Genomic DNA, 26,255 nt, shown 5'->3' on the forward strand with positions numbered 1-26,255 from the left:
GTCTTAAAAAAAAACAACTGGCTGAGCCTAGGTACTACCTGATTTTTATGTCAATATTGTATGTTAGTATATCATTAAATATACATACTTACATATTTTAGGATTCTATTCATTTACCTTTAAGCACCACCACATGGCCTTCCTTTCAGTAACTATTTGCTAAACCTTATAATGTCTTCTAATATAATACAATTACCACCGAATTTTCAAAAGCAGAATTTTTTAAAATGACCAGAATATCAAAGATGAATTGACAGTGAAGCAAATCACTAAAATTTCAAGGTTTCACAAAATAGTTTAAGAGGTCTGATTTACTTAAATAATTCTGTCAAATGCTAAACTAGGAATGCTTAATTTACCTCTTCAGGAATGCCATTCTGTTTTCTTAGTTCCATATCCTTTTGTTTAATGTCTTTTTCCCAGTTTTCTAAATCCCTCATAAAGTCTTGCAGTTCTTCTGCATTTTGTTTCACTTGTAGTTGTAATTCAACTGCTTTATTTGTTGAAGTCATTATGGTCTGCAGAGTTTTGAACAACCAATATCTGATTATTTTTCTGAAACCTATCTAATTAATGATGTTTTGCCACTTCATAAATGGCTAGGTCACTTGAACAGAAGAGCCTAAAGTGTTGAAGAAAGAAAGCATCACTACAGAATTTTTAGAATGAGTCAATAAACATTTGCTAAATAAATGAATGAAAAACAGACAAGTTTGAGCATCCTAACAATGCAACACGAATGCAAGGTATTAAGACAGAAATCACTGAAATTAGCAAGTAGGCTGTGATAGGAGACTGGCTGAACATCTTCAGAGTTTTTAAGGATATCCCAATTACCTCCTTTACTCCTTTCTTTCAACATTTATTGAGCTTCTACTATGTCACAGGCACTGTATCAAGAGCTAGAGATACAAAAACAAATAAGACAAAGTCCCTGTCCAATGGAGAAAAAAAACAAAATAGCTGAAGTACTAAGTAACAAATATTATGGTAGGCAGGGTTTCTCAACTTTGGTACTGACATTTGGGGCTGGATAATTCTGTGTTATTGGGGGCTGTCCTGTGCATTGTAGGATGGTTAGCAGCATACCTGGCCTCTACTCACTAGATTCCAGTATTACTCCTTTCCCACCCTCCACTGATTGTGACAACCAAAAGTGTCTCTAGACATTACCCAACATTCCAGGGGTGGGGGTGGAGGTAGGAGTAAGAATGAGGGTAGGGTAAAAATACTATGGGACTGACCACAAAGGATGACCCTGTATCACAGCATGATGGGTTCAAGGAAGGATTTCCCAGAAGTGATGGAACTTCAGCTGAGTTTTAAAAGGGGCCAGCCAAGTGACTAACCGGGAAGAGTGGGCAAGCAGAGTAAGGGACTGTGAGGGAGAATGAAAGATACCAGATGGATCTTGAAACTCCAGGCCATAAGGTCTGGCTTATATTTTGAAAGCTACATAAAGGTATTAAGAGAAAAAAAAAAAAATGGGGTGTCTGACTGAATTGAGGCACTATGGAGCAGAAAAAGACTCAAGCAGTATCTTAGATTACTGGTTTGAGAGCCTGGGAAGATTGGTAATGTCATTTTGAGTAAGAAAATATAAAAAGGAAGAGAGATTTCAGATTGGACAGCAAATGGAAGATTATTGTTTGGGACAGGTTGATTTTGAAAGCTTTTGCAACATCAAGGAAAGATACCCGGTAGGGAGTTGTTACATAGGGCTGGAGATACAAATTCCATGTTACAGCATAAAAATGGCAGCTAGAATCCTGGATTTGGATATGCTGAACCAAGGTGAGTGACTATTGGAGGGTGGGAGAGACAAAGAATTCTGGGGGACACTAGTATTTAGGGAACAGACAGCAGAGGAGATGCCAACATAGAAAAATACAAGAAAACCACCTTGAGAGCTGTGAGGAAAATCTGGTGTGTTCTATCACAGAAAATCAGAGAGAAAATGAGTTCAAGAAGTGTCAAATGCCACAAGAGAGAGGGAAGGACATTATTCTTAGTCATAAAAAGATTACTGAGGGTTTTAATAGGAATTTTAAAATGAAATTATATGGGGATTAGAGCAAATTTGTTTTTTTAATGACATACAAGACCTACTCATGAATACGAGAGGAGAAGGGGAAACAAGGAAAAAGAAGGTATAGGAAAGAGGATGAATGAGAGGGTAAGGTCCCCTAGGAGATGGGAAGACATTCAAAGTTTAAGAGGGGATGGGTGAGGAATTGGGAGGTAGGGAGAGCGAGAGAGAAGGGATTAGTTCAGGACAGTTAAAAACACCTCACTGAGCATTTTCCTTCACTAAGGAAGAAGAGGTGGTTGCAGGTGCAAATAGGTCTCCTGACCCCTAGCCTTAATTAACAACTAAACTAAATTTAAACTTCTTTCGAGCATGTCCATGTTTGCTCCTGTCTCACTAAAAAACAAAACTAATACAATGTTTTCTTGGGGACTCAAAAAATAGGGGGGGGGTGGAAAGGAGAGGAAGATACTGGCATGGTGTAGGGGGTCGAAACCTTTCCCATTTCACCCATCACCTTTGCTACTCCCAAGGAACCTGCCACGGGACGGAAGGGTAACCAGAAACGCCGCGTGCTTGGAGGATATCCCCTGCACACCCAATACGCGGCCGAACATCGCGCCCCACGCCGAAGGAGGGCGGGGTCCGCGCCGCCGCTCTCGGGAGGGTGGCTCTGGAGTCCCTCCCTTCGCCAAGCGCCCCACGCCTCCAGCAGCGGGTGGGCGGGACCTTCCGCCAAACGGAACGCTCGGGCCTCCGTCGCGCCCGGCGGCCGCAGCCGGGCCCTCACGCCCCGGGACGCCGCCGCCCCGGCCACGGCCCGCCCGCGCCCTCTCCTCCGGACCCGAGCCCACGGCCGCGCCCCCTCCTCCCTCGAGACGACCCCAAGGCCTCCTGGGCTGCTCCGACTGACGGTAACGTAAAAGCTTGCTCACCGCACCAGGCCGTTACCACCCTCGCCGCCTCCTGAGACCCGCAGCGACTCGCGCCGGCCCCGCCTACCTGGGCTTTCCCACAATTCCCCCCGTGCCTTCGCCCCGCCCCCTGGAGCCCGGGCCCGAGCGTGCGCAGAGGGTCGGATACCGCGCGGTGCGTGACCTGTCAGGAGGACCTGCTGGGCGCCTGGCAGGTGTGCGGAAGCTGAAGTGACCATTCGCGCGGCTTCCAATGTGACTGAACTTCAAGTGAGACAGCGCAAACACTGCAGGGTCATCCTGACTTTTTCTGGTCCCCTAAATAGTAAAGCCTCGACTATTTCCCTGCATCCCCTCAGTAACAGTCTTATCCTTGGTATTTGCCTTGCCAGTGTCTAAAGACACGTTGGGACCTTTGTATGATAACCGTGTGAGAAAGTTGCTGTTTCTTTACCATGAACGGGCGAATGTAAACTGGTAACTGGTAATTTTGCGGGTTTTTTGTTTTTAAGTACTTTTATTTGGCAAGCCAGTCCTTCGGTCTGACTCTTTTTCACCCTTTGTAAGTAAATTCCTTCCTTTCCTAAGTGTCTATCTCTGAATCTTTCTTTGACGTGTGTCAGTATCGATTGTCTGTCTTAAATGTGCCGTGGCTTACAGAGAAGAAAGAATATGAAGCTTTTATTAATCTTTAGTTCTTCCTGTGTGAACCTTCTTCCAGGGTCATGACCAACCTAAAATTGTAAAAAAAAAAATTTGAAAGCCCACAAAAACACAAACAAGCAAAACTTTTTTCATTCGAAACAGCTCTGTGATCTCAAACATTATCCCAAAAACCCAGGTCAGGAGTTCTTAAGCTTGGCTGAAATTTGGAATCAATTAGGGAGCATTTAAAAATATATACTGATTTCGGGGTGGTATCTCCAGAGATGATTTAATTGCTGTGGGGTACCACTTGGGCATCAGGACTTTTCAAAGCACAAGGAACAACTCAGTCAAGGAAGTAACCCAATCCAGATGCTAGTCAGTGAAGAACCACCATGGGATCCTCATTTCCAAGATCAGATTACTAGTACTTCTTTCCCACAGTTTGTTATCTCTATACATTAAATACACGGCAGTCCAATCACTAAGGGCATCTCAAAATATTTACTAATGGAATGATTCTTTTTAATTGTGGTAGGGGTGTATCCTCAACTGGCTCTATTATCTCACTTTTCCATTGATTATCTCCTAATTTGTCATATACTTTACTCACTTATTAACCTTACTGGGCATTTTTTGTTGACCCTTCTAGTTCTTCACGGTTAGAGATCTTTGTTCTGTTCAATGATGGATCCTGATACATAAGAGATATTTAATATATATTGAATGAATAAATAATACATGTAACAAAGTCGGTTATACAAATAAGGCATGTAATTCAGAATTATTGTTAGTATCTGACAACCTTCTTATGTGTTACATATGTTTAAGTTCTAATCGTCAGTGGAACTACACATGAATTTATTATTCCAAGGGTAAAATGCTTCAATTAATGATGATTGTGAACACTGCTAATTTTATATGCAAAAACAAAAGAGATCTCTCAAACAGTTAAGTAAGGAAATATTCTGACAGTTAATATGAATCTTAAGGAATTAAGTCACTTTCAGTAGAACATTTGTGAACCTTTATAAATCAACAAATGTCTACAAGATTTTCAGTAATATTTCAGTGCTGAATAATAGAGTCTGGATTAAATCATAATTCTAATCTTCCTAGAATTGTTTGGCATATTAGCATGCAAGCATTAAACAAAATAACCTTTAAGAACTACATTTAAATGTGAGTTTTATAATTCCATTTGGACCATGAGTCTTTCAACAAAAAGCTCTGAAAATTTTCCATCATGTGAAGATTAATTTTAAAAAGATCATGTTTTACCAACTATTTTTTTGTTCTTTTTGTTTGTTTTTTTCTATTTCCTTTTTCTTTTTCTTGCCAACTTTTTATAGAAGGGAAACTCAAAAAAAAAAGCATCATGTAATTAGCATTAACCATGGAACAAACATTGTAAAATAATTGTTTTGTCATGTACAAGATGCTTAGTAATGATGGGCTAGTAGTAACCACATATTGAAAAAGCCACTGGAATGGAAAAAACAAAACAAAACAAAAAACCATAAGTACTATGACATCAAGGACCACGTCAGTCTTTTTAACCACTGTACCCCCAGTGCCTAGCACAGTATTTGGCCCATTGTGGACACATTCAAAATGAAAAAGCTGTTATTTAAAAATAAGGTTAGGTTAGGAGGGAGTAGATGCAGCCCAGTGGTTGAGCACCTGCTTCCCATGTATGAGGTCCTGAATTCAATCTCCACTACCTCCTTAAAAAAAAAGAAAATTAGGTGACGGCAGGTTTTACATTCTACAATGGCTGTGGGATAATCGCAGGTATAGCATCATTGTTTCGTTTTCGGTTTTGTTTTTTTGACAAAAGGACTTTATGAAAAACATGAAGTAAAATGAGTTATGAACAAAACCCCAGCCACCACCATTCCACGTGTGCACAACTGAGCATCCTCCCTGGCTCCTTGGTCTCCGGGACCGCGATGGGGTGACACGCGTGGAGCCTGTGGTTGAGGGAGAGGGCCCGGGGCGGCCAACTGCCTGTGGTCATCCCAGAGATGACCCGCATCCTGGCCCCCCGCTGGCCCCTTCTGGAATGGCCCAACTTCTCTCAGGTAGACCCTACAGGATCATCCCATTAGACCAGGGTTGTGGGATTTTTGTGGAGTTTGTGTTTTTGCCCTAGAAAACCAGTGAGACAGGGTTTGGGGATCGTGAAAATGGGAGAAGAGATAGATGAGAGAAGGGGCTGGATAGACAAGGTAAAAGGGGCCCCAGGAAAATCAGAAGGATGAGGCCTGAGGAACAATTGGCCAGTGAGAAATTCCCTCTGGTGGAATGGCCAAGAGAGCTGAAGACAGTGCTTTCTACTATTCTATTTTAAGTACCACAGCCCTGCAGTGTTTTCACCAATCCTTTACTCCAAGTCTCTTTGACAGACAGCAACTCTAGGAGGTGAGTAGAACTCAAGTAGAGCTGAGAATTCATACAGCTGAACTTGTAGTGAGAGACGACTAACAGAATAGATGGCTTCTTCCCTATTGCCATTGTGAGATACCTCAGAATTACTGGAATGGGCAGGGGTCTTCCCACTTCATGTAAGATGGGAATATGAGCTCTTTTACTTAGTTTCCAAAAGGAAAAGGAAAACTTCTGAGACAACTGAAAAGCTTGCGGCTTCCTGTTAAGGAGACAGTGTATTAGGATTGGTCACATGTGACAGGAAGCCAAAATAATAATAGCTTAAATCTGAAAGAAGAGTGTGTCTCTTTCATGCAAAAGAAGACTGAATATAAGTAGTCCAGGACTGGTATGACCATTCAAGCATCAGACCCAAGCTCCTTTTGCCTTGCTGCTTCTCCCTTTTCAGTACATGGCTTGCATTCACAGTTCAAGGTGGTTGCTCAAGCTCCAGCTGTCTTGTCTGAAATCTAGCCGACAGGAAGGGGCTATAGAGAGAATAATGTCCTTGCCCTCTGAGAACACTTGCTCTTACATGCCATTGGCCGGCACTTAGACAGATAGCCACTCCTGGCTGAAAGGGAGGCTGCTAGATTTTATTTTTGACAGTCATGCTCATCTAAACAGTGACAGCTCAATGAATATGGAAGAAGAGAAGATATGCAGAGGCAACCAGCAGTCTCTAGATGCTTAAAGGACTTAAATATTCTTTGAAAGAATAATGAATAAGTAAGTGGATAGAAACCCAGGCTCACTATAACATGAGGAAAAGCACTGAATTTTCTAATCCTGATTCTACTTCTTACTAAGAATGTCACCTGATATGAGTCTTAGTTGCCTAGGTAAAATGGTGAAGATAAAAATGCTTACCAGAGGGAAGCAGACGTGGTTCAACTGATAGAGCATCCGCCTACCATATGGAGGGGTATCAAACCCTGGACCTCCTCACCCATGTGGTAAGCTGGCCCATGCACAGTGCTGCCGTGAGCAAGGAGTGCCATGCCATGCAGGGGTGCCCTGTGGAGGGGTGCCCCACACGCAAGGAGTGTGCCCCACAAGGAGAGCCCCCCCACGTGAAAAAAGTGCAACCTGCCCAGGAGTGATGCCACACACACATGGAGAGCTGACACAGCAAGATGATGCAACAAAGAGATGCAGTTTCCTGGTGGCACCTGATAATACAAGCAGACACAGAAGAATACCCAGTGAATGGATACAGAGAGCAGACAACAGGGGGTAAGGGGACAGAAATAAAATAAATCTTAAAAAAAAAAAATGCCTACCAGAGTAAGAACGTGTATGTAGAAGGCCTACTTAGTACAATGCTTACAACATGGTAAGAGCTTAATAAATGTTAATTCCTGCCCCCTCTCCTGCAAAACCAGGGCCCAGGTCCTGGAAAATGGTGTCTTCTGTCTCCCACCTGACTACCTGGAAGACTTCTGGAAAGGTCTATACAGAGGACAAGTATTAGGCACCATTAGACCAAGGTTCAGATGGTAGTAGGAAAGGTGAATGCCTTTCCCAGTACAAAATGCAGTCTGTATAATCAGTGAGACAAACACGAACTATCATCAGAGTGGCTACCACAATACCTTAATGCCTTAACTCACAACCTTGGTAATATTAGCCCCATTTTACCAATGAGGAAACTGAAGATTGGAGTAATTAAGAAATTCGCTCCTGCAGTCAGGAAACAGCAGAGCCTGGCTAGGAATCTAACTTGAGGCCCTGCACCTGTGACCACTGCGCTCCACTGACTTTGCTCTCTTGCTTATTTGGCCGTGAGCTCCCCTGGGGGAGGCAGGACTTGGCCCTGTTTCATCCATCTGCACTCTGTCATTTGCATGAGGAGTCCTTCCATGCCCAACATTCTTAGCATCTGTGGTCTAAACAATCTATTTATAGATGGCAAGTCTTGTGTACCTTTTTACCACCTCTCCTTCCCTGCTTGGTCAATCTCTGCAACCACAGAAGCTGCATCAGAGAAGTCCTTGTCCTCCTTGTGTATGGGTCCAGGGGGGACTGGGGACTGGGGATGAAGCCAGCAGTCTCTAGTCACTCCCCCACAGTCTATGTCTGATGCTTCTTCACGTGAGCCATCAAGAGCCTCATCAAAATACCACATTCCCCAAGCCTCCTGGAAGCCAGAAGCATCACTCCCAGCCCTTACTCAAGACCTCCAGAGAAAAGGCAGGCATCAGAGTGTTGGGGGGGTAGGGATAAAAAGAAGAGACACATTTCAAATTTTCTCAAATGGCTTTAATTGGAGAACTGAACCCTCTAAACCACAGGGTCAAGCCAGGCTCTGTAGGACTGTGTACGGCTCCCAGCGGGGTCAGAGGAGAAAAGCATAATTGAAGTTGAGATAAGGAGCCCTGGTCTCTGGTCTCCCTTTCGGGAGTCTACTTGAAGCAAATTATGGCTGTAGGACAAGCCTGAAAACAGTGACATCAGTGGCCAAGTTATAGGTTCCTTTCTTCTTCTGATGCTAAATCCTCCTCCTATGAGGGGAGCGCTTTCAAAAACTTTTCAGGATGAGCAAGGGGAGGAATAATTGATAGCTTAAAAGTTGACCACACAAGCCAAAGCCTGCTCTCTCTGCTTAGAGGAGCCTGCACCAAATCTTGGCGCATAATTTTGACCTTCTCTCCCACTTCTCAGCAAGCTCTGTTCTTTTCCTCCATTTCCCAATAAATTCTTTTTACTGGCCTAAAAAACAAAACAAAACAAAAACCTGTTTGGGATCAAAATATAGCTCTGTAACTGCACTAATCACCCATAAGGAAGCCGTTTGATGCAGATACTGAAGTGGCCATAAAACAAAAAACAAAAAAAAACAACACAGGGCCTGGAACCGCATCAGCTGGTTACTCTTTTCCAACCAGGGTCAAGATCCTCCCAGAGCCTGTGCGGAGAAGCTCTAACCCCAGAAAAGACCAAAATGCTCATTCCTTGATTTCCATGGCCTGACTTCTGTGAGGCCCCAACACACGGGTGAATGGCAATTTACAGAGCTGTGTACAATAACAGCCATTAGAGTAATCTTGAATTGCTCTCAGCCGTTCTTCCTAAGAACAAGCCAAAACACATTCACAGTAATAATGTCATCATGTTTGCCTTCTCACCAAGAGAAGGCAGATCCCTTCCCTTTACATTAAAGGGAAACGAGGCCTGAGGAGGTCAAAGGACTCGTCAATGGCTCCACCACACGTCAGGGCAAAGAGCTATCAAAGATTTCCAGCTCTTCCATCTAGACTCTGTTTCTTAGTCTACATCAACAAAATGCTGCCAGGCAAAGATTTCACTGTTCCTCTGCATTCTTCTAATTTTCTTCTCGTTTTCCCATATGCACTTTTCTGGGGTTGGGAATCCCTCTCAGTGACCCAGTCTTCTCCCTTCCCTCTCCAGCCCAGGGCAGACCCCACCCCAGTCATCGCCCTCGTGTCCCTTGCTGGCTCCAGGCTCTATTGGGTGGAAGACACCACATAGGCTGTGGCAATGTACTTCTTGCCATTTCCGTAGGTGTTCTTGTCCCAGGTGTAGGTCTGGATGGCCAGAGGATACCCACCCAGGCTTAACCGGCACCTGTGGGGAAAGATCACCAAATTATAGGGCCCTCCACCTCGCCTGGCCTCTGTCCCCAAGCTGGAGGCAGCAACCCACCCCAAAGTAAAAGGGGCCCATCCTGTTTTAAAGGGCCTCCAAGACAAGCTGCCCTGTTTCCTCCAGCCACTGCCCCAGCTCCTCACCTGTAGGGAGCCCTTTCAAAATCTATGGCTGTGGGAAAGAAGGTAAACTGCACTGTAAACTCATCCACGCCGTGCAGCAGTGCTCCAAAGTGTGTTCATCAAATGCAATGAACGTGCCTCACTGATGAAAGAAGTTGTCGAGATGGGAAAAGTGGGCAGTGCGGGGAGTGGGGCATAGGGGAAACCCCTATATTTTTTAATGTAACATTTTGAGTGATCTATGTATCTTTTAAAAATAAATTTTAAAAATATTTTTTTAAAAATCGATGGCAACTTTCTATCCCAGAGACCTAAAATCCCAGATTTCTAGAGCAGGGGTTCTTAACCAGGGGTCCATGAGCTTGAATTATCATTCAAAAAAAAAACCATAACTCTTGTGGGGACAGGTTGGTGCAGGTGTGATCTATTTATTAAATAATGCACCGTATAGAGTGGACTTAGTAAGGAGTCCGTGGTTTTCACCTGACTGGCAAAAGGGTCTGTGGAACAAAAAAGGTTAAGAACTCCTGTTCTAGAACAAACCCCCCAGAAATTAAATGGCTGCCTGGGGTTGCATAGGTAGCAGGACTCAGAGACCCTTAGAGACCATGAGGCCCAGTGGTTTCAAGCTGTACTCTCTGGGGCTCTAGGATACCCCGAGCAGCCACATGAGCCAAATAGGTAGCATCCACAGCCCCAAGGCAACCCCTCTTCTCTTTTATATATTAGGGTCTTGGGGAGGAAAGGGTGAGATGGTTCTACTGCAAAGATGGAGTTTGGTAGCCCCTGATCTAATCCAGCAACTTCATTTTCCAAATGAGAAAACTGAGGCCCAAAGAGGTGATCTGTCCCAGCCCACTCAGCCCCCAGGGGCGGATCCAGGATTCCAAGTCTCCCCGAGCTGAGGACAGCTTGCAGCCGCAGCCTGCTCCCCGGGCCTGGCTGGCCCAGTACTTACGCTTTGCCTGGTCTGGCGATGAAGCACAGGGAGTAGAGGGCAAACTCAAACTCAGGGCTGCTGCCTATGAAAGCAGAGCCCACCTCCTTGTAGTAGCCGTCCCAGTTGAACTGCATGGCTAGCACGTCAGGGTACGAGTCCCACTGCGGAGAGGAGGGCGGCAAAGAGCAACGGTCAGCCAGAAAGTGTTGACGGTCCTAGGGGGGCCTGCGTGGGCCCCCCGGGAATACTGGATTCCTTGAACTGACAGGAAGCAGTCTACACTGCTCAAGTACCTGAGCTCCCCTCCAGACTCTGGAGCTACCTGTGTCCATCGACCAGGGAGGCCAGTGCCAGCCTCCACGCAACCAGTCCCTGGGTAGCCTCACATTTGGAAGGGAAAGACAATTTACTGCCCCCAAATTATTTCTCGGCCCAGGGCCGTAAAGGCTTCTTTTTAAAATAAAATGTGTGGCGTTTAAGTCAGGCTAGCCAGGCTGAAACTTGCGGCGAACTCGATGCTCTTAAGGAAATTCAGGCAAGGAGTCCGTTTTTCCTTCGGTTCTTCTAAGAGTCCTCCTCCACCCCCCGCCCTCCCACTCGGACGCTGCCCCCCCTGCCTCCTGCGGTTCTTTTTTTCTTGCTGTTCTTGAGCCCGCACTGTTGGAAGGGAGCCCCAGGATCCTGACTGGCTAGATCAACTCTCCAGCAGACCGGGAATCAGATTCCATCACCCCTGGGCCACTGCTGAGGGACTCTCTCTAGCTGCTTGGAACAAAGAGTAAGAGAAGCAGCCCTGGCCCCAGCAAGGCTTTCGGAGCCCAGGGGTCGTGCTCAGCACTCACAGGCCCGTCGTAGATGTGGCTGTAATAGTCGACCAGGCCCTCCTTCTCCTGCAGGTAGAAGCGGATCCAGTTATGAAAGCCAGTGACCTTGCCTTTTTTAACCTCACCTGTAAGAGTCAGAAAGTCCCAGGTGGGTGATCCGAGTTTCCTTGCCCCTCCCTCACCCTCCCACCCTCTGCCCCCACCCCACACCAAGGTTGTCTCCCTGCTTCGGGCTCTGATTCTTAAATGTCCCCCTGTTCAGCCCCTTGCGCTGCACAAGTAGGGGTCTTGTGTGACTCCCCAGAGGCCCTCCCATCTATCTCTCCTCGCAGGGAGCCCCCCCATCCCTCTGGCTCAAGCCCTTGGAAGACTGCCTCCCCCAGGCTGATGCTGGGTTCTCCTCCCGGCCATTTCTCTAGGAAGCAAGCCAGGCTTGGTAGGAGCTTTAAGGGGTAGGACAGCGGGGAGAGAACAGGCCCCCTTGGGAAGCAGCTTACCAAGCACTGGCAGCAGAGCACAGTTCAGAGGCGGAACACCTGGCCCCCAAACAAGTCTCCCCTCCTAGACAGACTCCTTGGGGGTCCCGGGTTTTGGTGTTCTTCCACCCTTACGCACCCCAGAAGAGACTGCTCCTCAAATGGCTCCCCAGGGCCCTCCTCTTGGGCTGGGAGCGGAGTGTCCCTCACTGGTAGCTGGCTTGACTGCTGATGCCTTGGAGCCGAATGCTGCCCTGCTCCTGAGCTAACCAGTTTCTCTCTGCTCCTCCAGTGCTGTCTCCCCAAGCAGAGGGAGCCCACCTGAGAAGACGTGCTCAAAGCCGCTCGAGTCCCGCTCTTCTCCACCTCTTGAATAGAGCCCAAACCACATGTTCTTCAAGTCACTGACAAACTCTTGTTCTGAGCTGTAACGGTCTGGGGAGAGGAACACAGAGGACTCAGGAATGCAGGTCAAGGTCGCGGGAAGCAAGGAAGGGTTCTCTTCCTTGGGTTCAATCAACTGGTGTTTGAGTGTTCATTCAACAGTTATCTATGGGGCACCTGTTTTTTGTGCCATGACTAGATCTAAAGGCTGGGAATTCAGGGGTGGGGGGGAAATAAGGCTAATGCCCCTGTGCATTCCCGTGGAGGAGACAGATAATAAACAATAAATAAATAACATGATTTCATGAAAGTGCTATGAACAAATAAAGCAGAGTAGCCCATAAGGACTTGTGGCAGGTGCTCTTCTACAGAGGAGGATCAGAGAGACCCCTCCAAGAAGGGAGCATTAATCAGAAACCTGATGATAAAGAGCCAGCCATACAAAGATCTGGGGGAAGATTCTGCCACGTAGAGGGAATGGCACATGCAAAGGCTCCGTGGTAGGATTGAGCTTGGTGTTCAAAGAATGGAAAGAAGGTCCGTGTGGCTGGAACACTGTGAGCAAAAGGGGAGGATAGTAGGAGAGGAAGTCCAAGAGACAGGGAGAAACAGATCACACAAGCCATGGCAGGAGATGGGACCTCAGTTTAACAGCTATAATAACAAGAGTATGTGCTAGGCACTACCTTTGTTCTTTTGATGTAATAACTCATTGAATCATCATACTGAATCTTCACATAGGTTGGTATTAATTATCCCCGATTTAGAGATGAGGAGACTGAGACAGAAAAAGGTCATATAATTCACCCAAGATCACACAGTTAATAAGAGGTATCGACAGCACTTGAACCTGGCTCCAGAGTCCAATCCTTTAACAACCATAGCTTTCTCACTGATGGAAAGCTACTGCAGGGTTTTAAGCAGGGGAGTCATATGACATGAGCCACTTTTAAAAGATCGCTCTGGAGTGTATGTACAAATATCACTGGGGAAGTATGAGTGGCAAGAAAGACCGGTTTTTAAGGCTAATGCCTAATGGTTTGTCCGGGGAAGAAGTGATGACAGCTTAGGCCGTGGTAGGGGAGTGAGAAGTGGGCAGTTCAAGGATATGTGTTGAAGGTGGGAGTGATAGAAGTTGCCGATGGTGAAGATGGGGGTGGCAGGCAGTGAGATAAAGAGAAAAATCAAATATAACTCCTAGGTGTTTGCCTGAGCAACTAGATACATTGTGGTGCCACTTGTGAGATGGGGAAGACTGAGGGAAGAGCAGGTCTGAAGGAAGTGGTAGAAGCATGAGTTCTCTTTAGACTGAATTCTGAGTAGACATTGGTTATAAACCCAAACTGAGATGGAGAAAAGGCAGCTGGGGCTCCAGAGAAACATCAGAGCTCAGTATTTAAATTAGGGAGAGCCAGATATTAACTGTTTATTGCCCAGAGGATACAAGAGAGTCACCAGACTCTTTTGAGGACATAAAATACAGTTGAAGGAAAGTGGCTGTGGCTCAATCAGTCGGGCTCCCGTCTACCATATGGGAGGCCCTGGGTTCGAGTCCCAGGGCCTCCTTGTGAAGGCAGGCTCGCCCGCACACTGCGGAGAGCCGCTGGCCCGAGCCGACTCAGCAAGGTGACACAACAAAAAGGGAGACAAGTAAAAACACAGAAGAGTGTGCAGTGAACGGACACAGAGAGCAGACAGCTAGCAAGCCGCAAGGGGTGGGGGGGGATAAATAAAAAGAAATATAGACACAGAAGAACGCACAGCCAATGGACACAGAGAGCAGACAGCACACAAGCCACAGGGAGGAGGGGGAATTAAAAAAATACAGTTGGAAAACAAGGCTACATAGACATGAAGTAACAGACCATGATTTCACAAACTGAATAGCAACCACTTACTAAGCACTCACTAGTACCAGGCCTTCTATCGGGTGCTTTACATGCATTAATCCTCAAGAAAACCATTTCAAAGATAAGACTCAGCGAGTCAATTCACTTGCCCAGGGTGACACCACCAGCAAGGGACAGAGCTGGAATTCAAGCCAGTCTCTCTGGCCCAAGGCCACTGCTATTTCACCACACCCCAAAATCGTGTCCTCTGAAGAGATGCTGGAAGCCAGCTGTGAGCTGGAGCAGAGCGGCAGCCCTTATAAATGTGCTGGGATGTGAGCTAGCAGCATTTGAGCAGGGAGAGAAGAGGGCGCAGTAATGGAACCGCCTGGCCTCGGCGTTGGTTCCAAGCCCGGCTCTGCTTCGTCTTCCTTTGTGGCCTCAAAACAAGTCATGGAGCCCATCTGGACCTTCATTGCGCTCACTGGAAAGTGAAGGGCTCAGTGGAGACCTCCGATTCTCTCGTTTTCCTCCCAAAAGAGAACGCCAGAGGGCAGTGCAGGACTGCTCCCTCGGCCGCGGGATTCTTTGTGCGTCACGTAAAAACAGGCCTGTCACCGCCTCTAACCGGAGGCCAGAGGATGGAATGCAGCAGCCCAGAGCAGAGGCGACCACGGCAGGGAGGCAAGACCCGGACAGAGCCGCCCCTAAGAAAACGCCCAGCTGCCCGCAGTGGGGGAAAGGGATCTGCAGGACACGAGCAAACACAACCTCATGCCAAGAAGCCCTGCGGCCAAAACCTTTTTTGGTCTGCTTCGAATGTGTCTGTGTCTGGAACGACTCTAACCAGAACTCTGACGGGTAGCACTTCCCTCCCCGAGCGGTTCCTAATTTTCTGCTGCTGTTTCCCTATCAAAAAACGTGCAGATGGCTAACCATCCACACGGGACTCAGGGCAAGAAGGATCAGGATCAGGACTTGACCCGCCCGGGGTAGGACGGGGTGGGAGTGCCCCAGGATCCTGCAGAGAATCCCGAGACTGAGGCAGAGGGCCGCTAAGATTAAGTCAAGACATGGAGTGATTTCCAAGGCAGGCAGAGGGTTCCTCAGCTCCTGGCCGGGTCCATACCCTCTTCTGGACTCTTCTCTGGCCCCTTCCCTGATTCCTCCCAGATGCGTGTTGACCTCCGCCACCCCCTTCCCACCGTGGAGACCCCAGGGGCGCCGCCAGGTTCTCCCGCGGACAGATGCGTGTCCCCGGGCCTGCCTCGTGAGCCTGTGCCTGCTCACTCACTCTGCCGATGAAGGAAGCCGTAGAGCTCCTTCAGGACTGCCGTCTTCATGATCTCTCTGAGGAAGGCGTCCTGCTCGGCCAGCTGCTGGGCACTGAAGTGCTCCCCGTGGCCTGTCGCCCGCTGGTAGTTGTTGAGGAGGTTGATGAAGGCTGCATAGGTTGGCTTGGAAAACAGCTTCTCGTTGACGTAGGTGAAAAGCCTGGGGGAGGTGGAGGAGACCACTGAAAGGCCTGAATGCGGAGCAGAAACCCCGCCAAGAACTTCCAGGCAGGCCAGGGACAGACCCCTGAGAGTGGCTCCAAGCGCAACATGGGGCTTCGGATACTCTGGAAGGTCACTCTTTCTTCCTTTTGGAAGGTCACTTCTATCCTCAGCCTGGCCAACCACGGACACCCTCTCGCCTGTGTACCCACGCTCCCTCACGATGGCTTTATATGTCCACGGGAACCCTTTTCTTTCCTCTCCCCCTGTGCCTGACTGATGTGCAAAGAGAAAAAGAAGCAAGGACGGGGAGAGACTTTGGAGGACGCGGGAGGAGAAATGAGGGCAACTCACGGCTCTGGGCAGCAGTCCACCTGGTCTCTGGTCTCCGAGGGGGGGATGCGGTTTTGGCTATTGAGTATGATGTCTTCCTTCTGGGCTTTGTTGGTGTCTGCCCTGTAGATCTTCTCGGAGATGCCCTGGAGCTCCTCGTTGGTTATGGCGTCACTGCTGCGGGAGAAGCCCTCTGGGAGGAATGGGGGAACAGCAGTCTCAGAGCTGGAAGGCAGGCTAGGGGGCAGACCGCTGTCTGCATGCACCCGTCCCGGGCACCTTCGAGAAGGCAGTGGGGGCACGACACCCTGCAGGTCAGAGGACTGGGACTTAAGAGTGGAAAGGATCCTTAAAGCCAGCACATGGCATTGGCCACAGGGTATTCTTTCTTTAAGAAGGTTCTCAAACTCTGGCATGCAGCAGGACCACGCAAAGGGCTCCTTAAAAGACAGAGCAGTGAGCCCCCGCCCCCCGAGCTCTGATTTCCACAGGTCTGGGGGAAGCCCGAGGGTCGTCTGCATTCCCCATCAATTCTGCAGGGATGCCGCTGCAGCTGTCCAGGCGCTGCACTTTGAACACTATTGCTCGGAGCGGCTGTGCTAAAGGGAGTGGGAGGCTGACCGTGGTCACAGAGGCTCTCGAAATCCTCGCAGCAGTTCCCGAACTCTTGGCAGCGGGTGTTGCAGTGGCAGGCGTGGTGCTTGTTGAAGGCCTCGCGGCAGCGACCCCGGCAGGAGCTGGGTGCTGAGTAGAGGGCTGAGAAGACAGGGTGGTGTGTCCTGGGCAGCCCTCTAGAGGGCGCTCTGCTCGAGGCGTGTGTGTGTGTGCGCGCGCGCGTGTGTGTGTCCGTGTGTGTCCCGGGCGGCCCTCTAGAGGGCGCTCTGCTCCCGGCGTGTGTGTGTGTGTGTGTGTGTGTGTGTGTGCGTGTGTGCCTGGGCAGCCCCCTAGAGGGCGCTCTGCTTGCGGCGTGCGTGTGTGTGTGTGTGCGTGCGCGTGTGTGTCCCGGACGGCCCTCTAGAGGGTGCTCTGCTCGCGGCGTGTGTGTGTGTGTGTGCGTGCATGCCTGGGCAGCCCTCTAGAGGGCGCTCTGCTTGCGGCGTGCGTGTGTGTGTGTGTGCGTGCGAGTGTGTGTCCCAGGCGGCCCTCTAGAGGGTGCTCTGCTCGCGGCGTGTGTGTGTGTGTGTGTGTGTGTCCCGGGCGGCCCTCTAGAGGGCGCTCTGCTCCCGGCGTGTGTGTGTGTGTGTGTGTGTGTGTGTGCGTGTGTGCCTGGGCAGCCCCCTAGAGGGCGCTCTGCTTGCGGCGTGCGTGTGTGTGTGTGTGCGTGCGCGTGTGTGTCCCGGACGGCCCTCTAGAGGGTGCTCTGCTCGCGGCGTGTGTGTGTGTGTGTGTGTGTGTGCGTGCATGCCTGGGCAGCCCTCTAGAGGGCGCTCTGCTTGCGGCGTGCGTGTGTGTGTGTGTGCGTGCGAGTGTGTGTCCCAGGCGGCCCTCTAGAGGGCGCTCTGCTCTCGGCGTGTGTGTGTGTGTGTGTGTGTGTGTGCGCGCGCGCTGTGTGTGTGTCCCGGGCGGCCCTCTAGAGGGCGCTCTGCTCGCGGCGTGTGTGTGTGTGTGTGTGTGTGTGTGTGTGTGTGTGTGTGTGTGTGTGTGTGTGTGTGTGTGTGTCCCGGGCGGCCCTCTAGAGGGCGCTCTGCTCGCGGCGTGTGTGTGTGTGTGTGTGTGTGTGTGTGTGTGTGTGTGTGTGTGTGTGTGTGTGTGTGTGTCCCGGGCGGCCCTCTAGAGGGCGCTCTGCTCGCGGCGTGTGTGTGTGTGTGTGTGTGTGTGTGTGTGTGTGTGTGTGTGTGCGCGCGCGCACGCGCTGTGTGTGTGTCCCGGGCGGCCCTCTAGAGGGCGCTCTGCTCCGCCTCCCGGCTGCCCCCACCCCTGCTCCGGTTCCTCTCCCTCCTGCGAGCTCCAGGGAAGGAAACAAACAAGCTCAGCGCGCCCGCCCTTCTCAGTCAGGAAGTCGTGCTGAGGCCCAGCTTTGCTTTCGGGCCTGTTGTTTTTATACCGTCTCACTCTAAAAATAAAATCTCTTCCACTTCCCTCTCCCGGCCCAGCCTCTCCCCGCTGCCCTCCCCAGCCCCAGGCCAGGAAGGACCCCCAGGCTGCGCGCGCCGCACCCAGGGCCCCGGCCCGCGGCTCTCACGCAGCCCCCGGCGCTGGCTCGGGGGTCTGGCCGGCTCGGGCCGAGGCCCGCTGCAGCCAGCGTGGCCGCGACCCCCTCCCTTGTCCCGGAGGCCGCCGGGGGAGGCGACTCACTGCCGGCCGCAGCCTCCGCGGGCTCTTCCTCCAGCTCCAGGGACGGCTCCGGCTCCTCGGGTACCCCTTCTGCTGTCGGTCAGAAAAATAAAGTCACCAACCAGCCCCAGGGGTCCCCTCCCCTTTTTCTTTGTTTCTCGCTTCCCCCAACCGCGGGGAGTCTAAGTCTCAAGGAAAGGAGGGTGAAAGCTGAAAGCCAAGGGCAGAAGAAGACAGGTTATTGAACACCTAGACAAAAAAAGAGAATTTCCCCCGGGCGACTCTCTTACCACATGACCACTCGGGTGTTGTTTGCTCATCTGCAAAATGGGAGGGGGAGGAGTTGGGCCCTTCTGGATTGAAAACTCCACTTTTGGAAGAGGTTGACTAAAATTGGCGGATGGGTAGAGGACCTGGACAACCCCCCAATGAGGAGGCCCTGGCTCAGAAACATCCCGTGTCCAACCACACCCAGGCAGAGGGAAGGGTGAATTCCTCCCGGAGCCTCAAGGGATAGGAACTGTTTCCTGAGATACCAACTTCCCTTCCTTCTTTGCCCACTTGGCCAAAGAGTGGATGTGTTTGGTGGGAGGTTGGGGTCAGAGCACATTCCTTTTTTTTTTCCTTTAAGATTTATTTTTTTTTATTTTTCCCTATGCCATCGTTGTTTGCATTTGCTGCGTCTGTTTGTTGTGTGCTGGTCTTCATTTTGGTAGTCACGGGGAAATGAACCTGGGACCTCCCATGTAAGAGGGAGGCACCTAATCACTTGAGCCACCCCCATTCCCTGCCTTATTGCGTCTCCCGTTATGTTTTCCTTTTCGTGTCTCTTGTGGCGTCATCTTGTTGCATCAGCTCGCCACACCAGTCCATCACGTCAGCTCACTGTCTTGCTCATCTTCTTTAGGCAGCGCTGGGAACCAAGCCCGTGTGGTATGCGGGAGCTCCATCACTTGAGTCACATCTGCTTCCCCACATTCCTATTGCTGCCCCATTCCCTGAGAGACTGAATCCTTGACTCTGGGCAGAGGAGGGTTGGGTGGGAGTGGGGAAGAAGTGAGGAAGGAATATCCCCGTTCCTCACTCATGACAATGGAATAATTTCCCCGCAAGGAACGTCACTGTTACAAAGTGGTTCAGGGGTTTCCTGGATAGTGTTGTGTTATCACCCTGGGTCAGGTTGTTTACTTGCTGGGTCATCAAACATCTTCTGATCAGTTACCTTATTCCAGGCTGTGTTCTGAGGGTGGGGAATACACGGGCCTCTTATTCAGTCACGTTTTACACTAAGTAGACTTTTGTGAACCGATCTGGAGTCTCGACCATCATATATATCTATCTGTATAGATAGATAGACAGATAGATAGATAGATAGATAGATGATAGATAGATAGATAGATAGATAGATAGATAGATAGATAGATAGATAGATAGATAGATAGATAGATAGATAGATGATATACATTTTTCCCCCTTTGGGAAAGGGCTCTGATTTGTAAATCAGAGACTTCCAGATGAAATGGCCCCTAAGCTGGGTATTGTCTCTATCTTGAAACGCCAGCGTGATGGCCCAAGGTGAACAGGCCTTCCTCCTGGTTCTGCTGGATGGCCAGAAGAAGGGTAGGCTCTGATTCTGGGCACCGAGCTCTGGGCCTGGGCCTCCCTGCCTGGATCTGGTAGCCTATATGGTGCTTTGTATAAATTAGAGAAAGGTTCCTTCTGGATGGGAGTAGCTCTGTGGGCACGTGGCTGAGTCAGCAGACTGCACCTATGGGCCAATGAGAAAAGATGCTCCTTTCTCTCAGCAGGCACAGCTCTGGCCCAAGACACATGACTTGGCAAAAAAAAGGGCACAGGCTGGATTTTGGTCCCGCTTGCCATCTCGGCCAGGTGCCCTTGTGCACTGTACAACCTGCACAACCACATGCGGTGGTTTTGCTGGTCATTTCCTATCATGGCTTCAGTGACCATGTTTTCCAAACTGGGGATTGTGGAGCATGGTTTGACAGTAAATTTAGCAAAGCTTGTTTATCAGCTATTTATCAGCCAAACAAGGGAGTTATTTTTAAAATGATTCTTTTAAATTATCTATTCCCCCTCCCCCAAGATGGCTCCCTTGTCTGTCTGATCATTGTCTCTGCTTGTTGTCTCTGCTTCTTCATCAGCCTATTGTATCAGCTCATTGCATCAGCTCGTTATGTCTGCTCATCTTCTTCAGGAGGCACTGGGAACTGAACCCAGGACTCCCATGTGGGAGGCAGGCATCCGCCTGCTTGAGCCACCTGCTTGAAGTTCAGTGGTTGAGCACTGGCCTCCTGCATATGAGGTCCTGGGTTCAATCCCCATCCCAGTATCTCTAAATAAATAAATAAATGAATAAATGGGAAGCAGATGTGGCCCAAGCATTTGGGCGCCTGCCTACCACATGGGAGTTGCCGGGTTCGGTTCCCAGTGCCTCCTAAACAGAAGATGAGCAGACACAGAGCACACAACTAACAGATACAGAGAACAGGCAGCGAGCACAACGAGGTCGGCTGGAAAAATAAATAAATAAATAAGTAAATCTTTAAAATAAATAAGCAAACTAACTCCAGGCAGGTCAAAGAAAGGAGGTTGTAGACTGGAGTTGGCCTACCATTCCCCCGTCTGCAGTGGAGTAACGGCTCTCCTCATTACCCACTCGGCCTCTTCTCCTCCCAACCTATCCCTGTTTTTGTTTTCTGCTTCTCCGCTCTCCCCTCCCCTTCCTCCCTGTCTCCTCCGCCCGCTCTTTCTCCCTGCGCCACATCTCTCTGTGGCATGCACTCAGATTAGCGTTTGCTGGGGGTGGGCAACGAGGTGGGTGTGGGCGACCACCAGGCTTCGGAATAGGATTCTGCTTTGTGACCACAGACCACTTCCCTTACTCCACCACATGGGTTGCAGAGCAAGCTCCTGGTCAGAGGGGCACAAAACAAGAAGTTTAGAAAGGCACGGTAGGAACCCACTTCCACTCCTCACACGACAAGCTCCAGACCCTCGTCCCGAGGCCAGACCAGCCCCACCGCGCCCACCCCAGCCAAAAGCAGAGGGAAGCCGGGGCACGAGCCAGGGCACCCCGCGGCGGGGCCGTTTCCTTCCACCCTCGGCTGCCAGGGAGATAGCGGAGCCTTTGTTTCCACTGAGGTTCCTGAGGTCTGGATTTCCCTGAGGTTGGGTTTTGGGGTTGGACTGTGGGTTACAGAGAATGTCATGATCAGAGCCAGAGTCACCATCAGCACCAGCGTTGCTGCCAACGCGGAAACTGAAACCTAATTCAGGCCAGGGTTAGAGTGAGAGTTAGATGAAGAGCTGCTGCTAGGATTCGGTTTGAATTTTAATAAATTGACAAAGTCAGAATTTTGTATTCATGTTTGGGGGAGGAATAGGGTTAGATGAAAGGTCATGCTCAAGGTTGAGGACTGTTTCAGCCTTAGAAGAGGAGAACTCATCCCAGTTTTGCCTTAGAGTAGATTTGGAAGTTGGTTCTGGTTGTGACTCAACGCAGGCACTAAATCTGTCAATTTAAGCTTGCTTTGGGTTGGGGGTGGACGTTGGGGATATGAATTTAGTTACTGGTTCATGTTAGGGTTTATGCTGGGCCCACTGAGGGCTGGCCTAGCAGAGACCCTGGGTTCTGGTATCAGACTCCTTGGGGTTCGATTCTGGTTCTGCTTCTGCCTAGCTTTATGATCTTGGGCAAGTTCCTTGACCTTCTGTGCCTCAATTTCCTTTTCTGTCGAAATGTGGTAATAGTCGAACCCATCTCGTACGATATTTATGAAAAGTAAGCAAGTCAATATTTGGAAAGCATTTATTAATAAAACAGATAAAACCGTGCGCAATACACGGTAGTGCCGTACGGATGTTTGTTCAATAAGCGTAGCCAGCCTCCGTCTTCCAGGTGGCAAGTGCTCAGACTGGACGAGCAGCCACTCCCCGCAGGTGGTCCTGACGACAGACGTAATCGAGCCGGCTCCCCGCCTGCTGTCAGCTGGGCCTTCCCCTGGGCTGGGGCGTCAGCGCCTTTGTCTCGAGAACAGTTTCCTGGCTGACATCATCTCTATGGTCTGTGTTCTTTACATCAAACACGTGTCAGGTCAAGATTAACCCAGATCCTGAGGCCGGAGGGCAGGCCCGTGTTCTAGTGGACAGGCCCTAAAAAAGAGTAGGGCCAAGGCCGCGTGTCCCTTCAGACTCGCAGGAAATCCTCTTGAATCTTAAGATTATGTTCCCCTGGAACCCAAAGGCAAGGATCTTCAGGAGAAATTTCAGCCCGGGAGGGAAGCTCTGTCAGCTGCCCGCTCAGGCAACCTGGCAGAACACCCCGAATCCAAAGGCAGGGAATTCGGACAAATCAGGTCAGCGTTTCCAGTGGGCTGGCTCAGCACGTCCAAGGAAAGAATTCAGTCCGTTCCAGCAGCTGGCACCAGTTGAGAAGGGCTGCGAGTGAATAGCCTGCTCTGTCAGGTTAGGACACCCCCCCACTGGCCCAAAAGTGGACTTTTTCATCTCTGTTCAAGAACTTTCCCCCAGTAAGAGCCAGGGGTTCGTCACATGTCTCTGGCAAACCGTGGTCCGCTTCAAGGTGACCTTGGGATTTGAGGTGGAGGCGAGCTTGTGAGGGACCCTTCTCACCAGCCGTGCTGCTCTGGGGCCACTCTGGGCCAGTCACCCCGACCGCTCACTCCGGCGTCCCCACCCACACCCCCCATCCACATAAACGCTCCGGGCATGCCTCGCTGACCACGCCAGCATCTGACGCACTGCTCAAGCCCCTCATCCCTCCGCCCCCTCTTTCTGACTCTGCCTTTTTGCCTTTCTTCATTTTGACCTTTCCTCTCTTGGTCTCAGATTCTCCCTCCAGGATCCATAAAGAGCTGAGTGTCCCCCAGGAAATGCTGAGTTTACCGCATCCCCTGCGACGTCCATATGCCAGCACATCTATTCCCTGTTTACACCACCCACTGAGAGAGCTTGGTCCCCAGCCGGGTGCACAAAGTCCCTTTAAATCAGCCCACAGCCTCTCTCATGGTTGGGGCATCCTATGTCTGTGCCTCTCCCAGAGCCCCGGATGCTGTTTCCATGGAGACCTGGTCAGCCAAGCAAGTTCATCTCCAGGACCAGCTTCCCGCTTCAGTCCATGGCCCTAGCGTCCAGCCCATAAGGACGGACCTGAGCTGGTCAACGAGCCCCCACTAGGGTTCGTAGAGCTGCACCTGAGCTCTGAGATGCTGGCTAATGCAGGCAAGAGCAGAGCCCCTTGGGAAGCGGACTTGGCCCAGTGGTTAGGGCATCCGTCTACCACATGGGAGGTCCACGGTTCAAACCCCGGGCCTCCTTGACCTGTGTGGAGCTGGCCCATGCGCAGTGCTGATGCGCGCAAGGAGTGCCCTGCCATGCAGGGGTGTCCCCCGCGTAGGGGAGCCCCACGTGCATGGAGTGCACCCCGTAAGGAGAGCCACCCTCGGCCCCCAGCAGCAAGTGCTCCAGCTGCACTCTTGAAGCTGTGCTGCCTCGGCCCCAGAGAATGTCCCACCAAGGAACAAATGTCTTAAGTGGCATTCCTCTCCCAGGACTGCAGTGCTCCCAGCCTGTTGGCCACTTTCCTCCACAGCAGCAGGTCTGAGGCCAGAGTCCCCCACGCCCACCCTCCGTCTCTGCCACTGCCTCTCCACCACCCAGGCAAGGACCCCTTCTACGGTGGGAGCCAGGGCAGAGGCACACGAGCCCATCTGGGGTGGAGAGGCCTGGGAACAGCTTTTCCTTCCAAGGGTTTTCCATTGAGAAATCCCACTGGAGATCTCCTCATCCACAACGTCTTTGGAAATAGTCCCAAGAATAAATTTCTCCCAGGAAAATCTATAATCCCAATCAAAGTTCCAATTCATGGAGATCCTACTCCACGGTAGTGCTGCTCATACATTATCTTATTTAACCCTTACAAATAGTCCCACGAAGGAACATTCTGGGCAGGCGGAATGAGTGCCGAGCTCAGCTCCCTCCCTTGGCACTCATTCCCACACACCCCACTTACCACCAATTAACACACCTGCATCAGCATTTTGCACAGCTACTGAACAGGAAAGTGACTCTTCCCTTCTGGTCCCAGCCCCTGCACCACAGGCTACCGTGGAGCAGTTCCCTTCTCCATTCATCAGCTTTCCTGACACTGGGACAAAGACCAATTCCTCTGACCACCTGGATAAGCGCTCCTGGGCCATGGCTCTCCTCTGGCCCAGGGCTCTTCCATTTTCCTCCTCAGCCTGCCCGTTTCCTAAGGCATTACCCACAGAGAGGTCTCCAGCCCCGGTCCAGACCGCCTCACCCATCACCAGGCAGCAAAGGGGCAGGACAAGGACAAGGCAGCCGCTCAAACCCAGCTTTCTACTGAGCCGTGGCCCAGGAAAAGAAGACCCCGGCATAATCAGAAGTCAGGTGGGGCTGCGGACTTGGCCCAGTGGTTAGGGCGTCCGTCTACCACATGGGAGGTCCGCGGTTCAAACCCCGGGCCTCCTTGACCCTTGTGGAGCTGGCCCGTGCGCAGTGCTGATGCGCGCAAGGAGTGCCCTGCCACGCGGGGGTGTCCCCCAAGTAGGGGAGCCCCACGCTCAAGGAGTGTGCCCCGTAAGGAGAGCCGCCCAGCATGAAAGAAAGTGCAGCCTGCCCAGGAATGGTGCCGCACACACGGAGAGCTGACACAACAAAAAGAGACACAGATTCCCATGCCACTGACAACAACAGAAGTGGACAAAGAAGACGCAGCAAATAGACACAGAGAACAGACAACCGGGGTGAGGGGGGAAGGGGAGAAAAATAAATAAATAAATAAATAAATAAATCTTAAAAAAAAAAAGTCAGGTGGGACTAAAGGATGTCGGGGGTGGTCCTCCAAGGTGTCAGGAAGGGGCTTGCATGAAATTAGTCCATCAGCCCTGGAATTCCCTTCCCGCAGTTCACTCTACTCTAGAAACATCCTGCATCCTCAGACAAGGGCAGACCTACAGTGTCCCAAGGTCAGGACGGAATCAGAACTTTTCCACCGCTTGCCCTGCTGCCCTCGCCCTCTGCCACGTCTTCCCGCCCGCTGCTTCTTACGCAAGGGCCCCTCACATCCCCGCGCCCACGCGCACGGGACAGCCACTTACCAGCCCAGGCCAGGCCGCAGAGCAGGGCCGCTATCAGGGGGACACAGGCCCTCATGGTGCCCACTTGGAGGCCAGAGGGGCTTGGCTGGTGGCCTTTCCCTGGAGTCCAGGTGAAAGCCTCAGCTCTCAGATGAGCCTTCCTTGCCCTGCCGAGCCTTTTAAAGGCAGGGCGTGTGGATCTGGTGCCTCCAGATCCTTGCAGGAAGGAGAAGCGGAGGGAGGGACCCCGGGCGGGCAGACAGGAGGCGGTGAGGAGGTGGGGCCTACAGCTGTTGGAAGCCTGTGGGGAGCAGGAGGGGGTGACTGGGTCGGCAGGTAATTCCAGATGTTGGGAACAGGTAATTCTAGCTGGTCATAGCTAGAAAATAGGTCATCCAAGCAGGCACAGCAAGATGGGCCTGGGTTGGGGGGGTTCTTTCTCTAAATTAGGGGCACCCATGGGCTTCTCTTTGGGTGATTCCCTCCAAACACCCACCTACCTGCAAGCCACAGGCCTGACTTTCCCAATTGGCTACATCCTTGAATTCCCGGTGCTTAACACAGGCACTCAGCACATGGCGAGATGATGCTTACAAGTTTGACGAATGGTAAGTGCCCAGGCAAAGGGTGGGATTATCAGGAAGGAGCCATACCGGCGGTACGGGTCAGAAACAAAGTTGCTCCTGTCACCATCAAGCTGAGGTGTCTAACTCATCCTAGAAATATTATGCAAATAGGCCTCTAACTCTTATTGAGTCAGCATCTCAGGCTTTACACGTTTTGGGTTTTCACAGGTCTCCGGTTT

At 50.6% G+C, this 26,255-nt stretch overlaps 2 protein-coding genes across 5 annotated transcripts in view; both read right to left on the minus strand.

Annotated features, from left to right (window-relative positions):
- Positions 1 to 3,055, minus strand: part of RPAP3 (RNA polymerase II associated protein 3) — a 79,936-nt gene extending 76,881 nt beyond the window's left edge. For 2 of the 4 annotated variants that reach the window (XM_004470418.4, XM_004470416.4), the window contains exons 1-2: positions 2,965 to 3,055; positions 360 to 518 (exon numbers count right to left, since the gene is read on the minus strand). In XM_004470418.4, coding sequence (XP_004470475.2) covers positions 360 to 512 — 153 coding nt within the window. In that variant the 5' untranslated portion in view covers positions 513 to 518; positions 2,965 to 3,055. Of the gene's footprint in view, positions 1 to 359; positions 623 to 2,964 lie in introns of all 4 variants that reach the window. The other 2 variants (XM_058307877.2, XM_058307876.1) reach the window with 1 other exon arrangement.
- A 5,203-nt stretch (positions 3,056 to 8,258) lies between these two features.
- Positions 8,259 to 25,526, minus strand: ENDOU (endonuclease, poly(U) specific). The gene is made up of 11 exons (XM_071207277.1): positions 25,472 to 25,526; positions 24,455 to 24,600; positions 18,596 to 18,692; positions 18,327 to 18,398; positions 16,653 to 16,787; positions 16,053 to 16,224; positions 15,497 to 15,696; positions 12,311 to 12,424; positions 11,532 to 11,638; positions 10,708 to 10,850; positions 8,259 to 9,606 (listed from the first exon to the last, which is right to left on the minus strand). Exons 1-11 carry the CDS (start codon positions 25,524 to 25,526, stop codon positions 9,486 to 9,488), a joined length of 1,362 nt encoding a protein of 453 aa, XP_071063378.1. The 3' UTR covers positions 8,259 to 9,485.
- Positions 25,527 to 26,255: the final 729 nt, after the last annotated feature.

The sequence above is a fragment of the Dasypus novemcinctus genome, chromosome 12, assembly GCF_030445035.2.
Source record: "Dasypus novemcinctus isolate mDasNov1 chromosome 12, mDasNov1.1.hap2, whole genome shotgun sequence".
Lineage (NCBI taxonomy): Eukaryota > Metazoa > Chordata > Mammalia > Cingulata > Dasypodidae > Dasypus > Dasypus novemcinctus.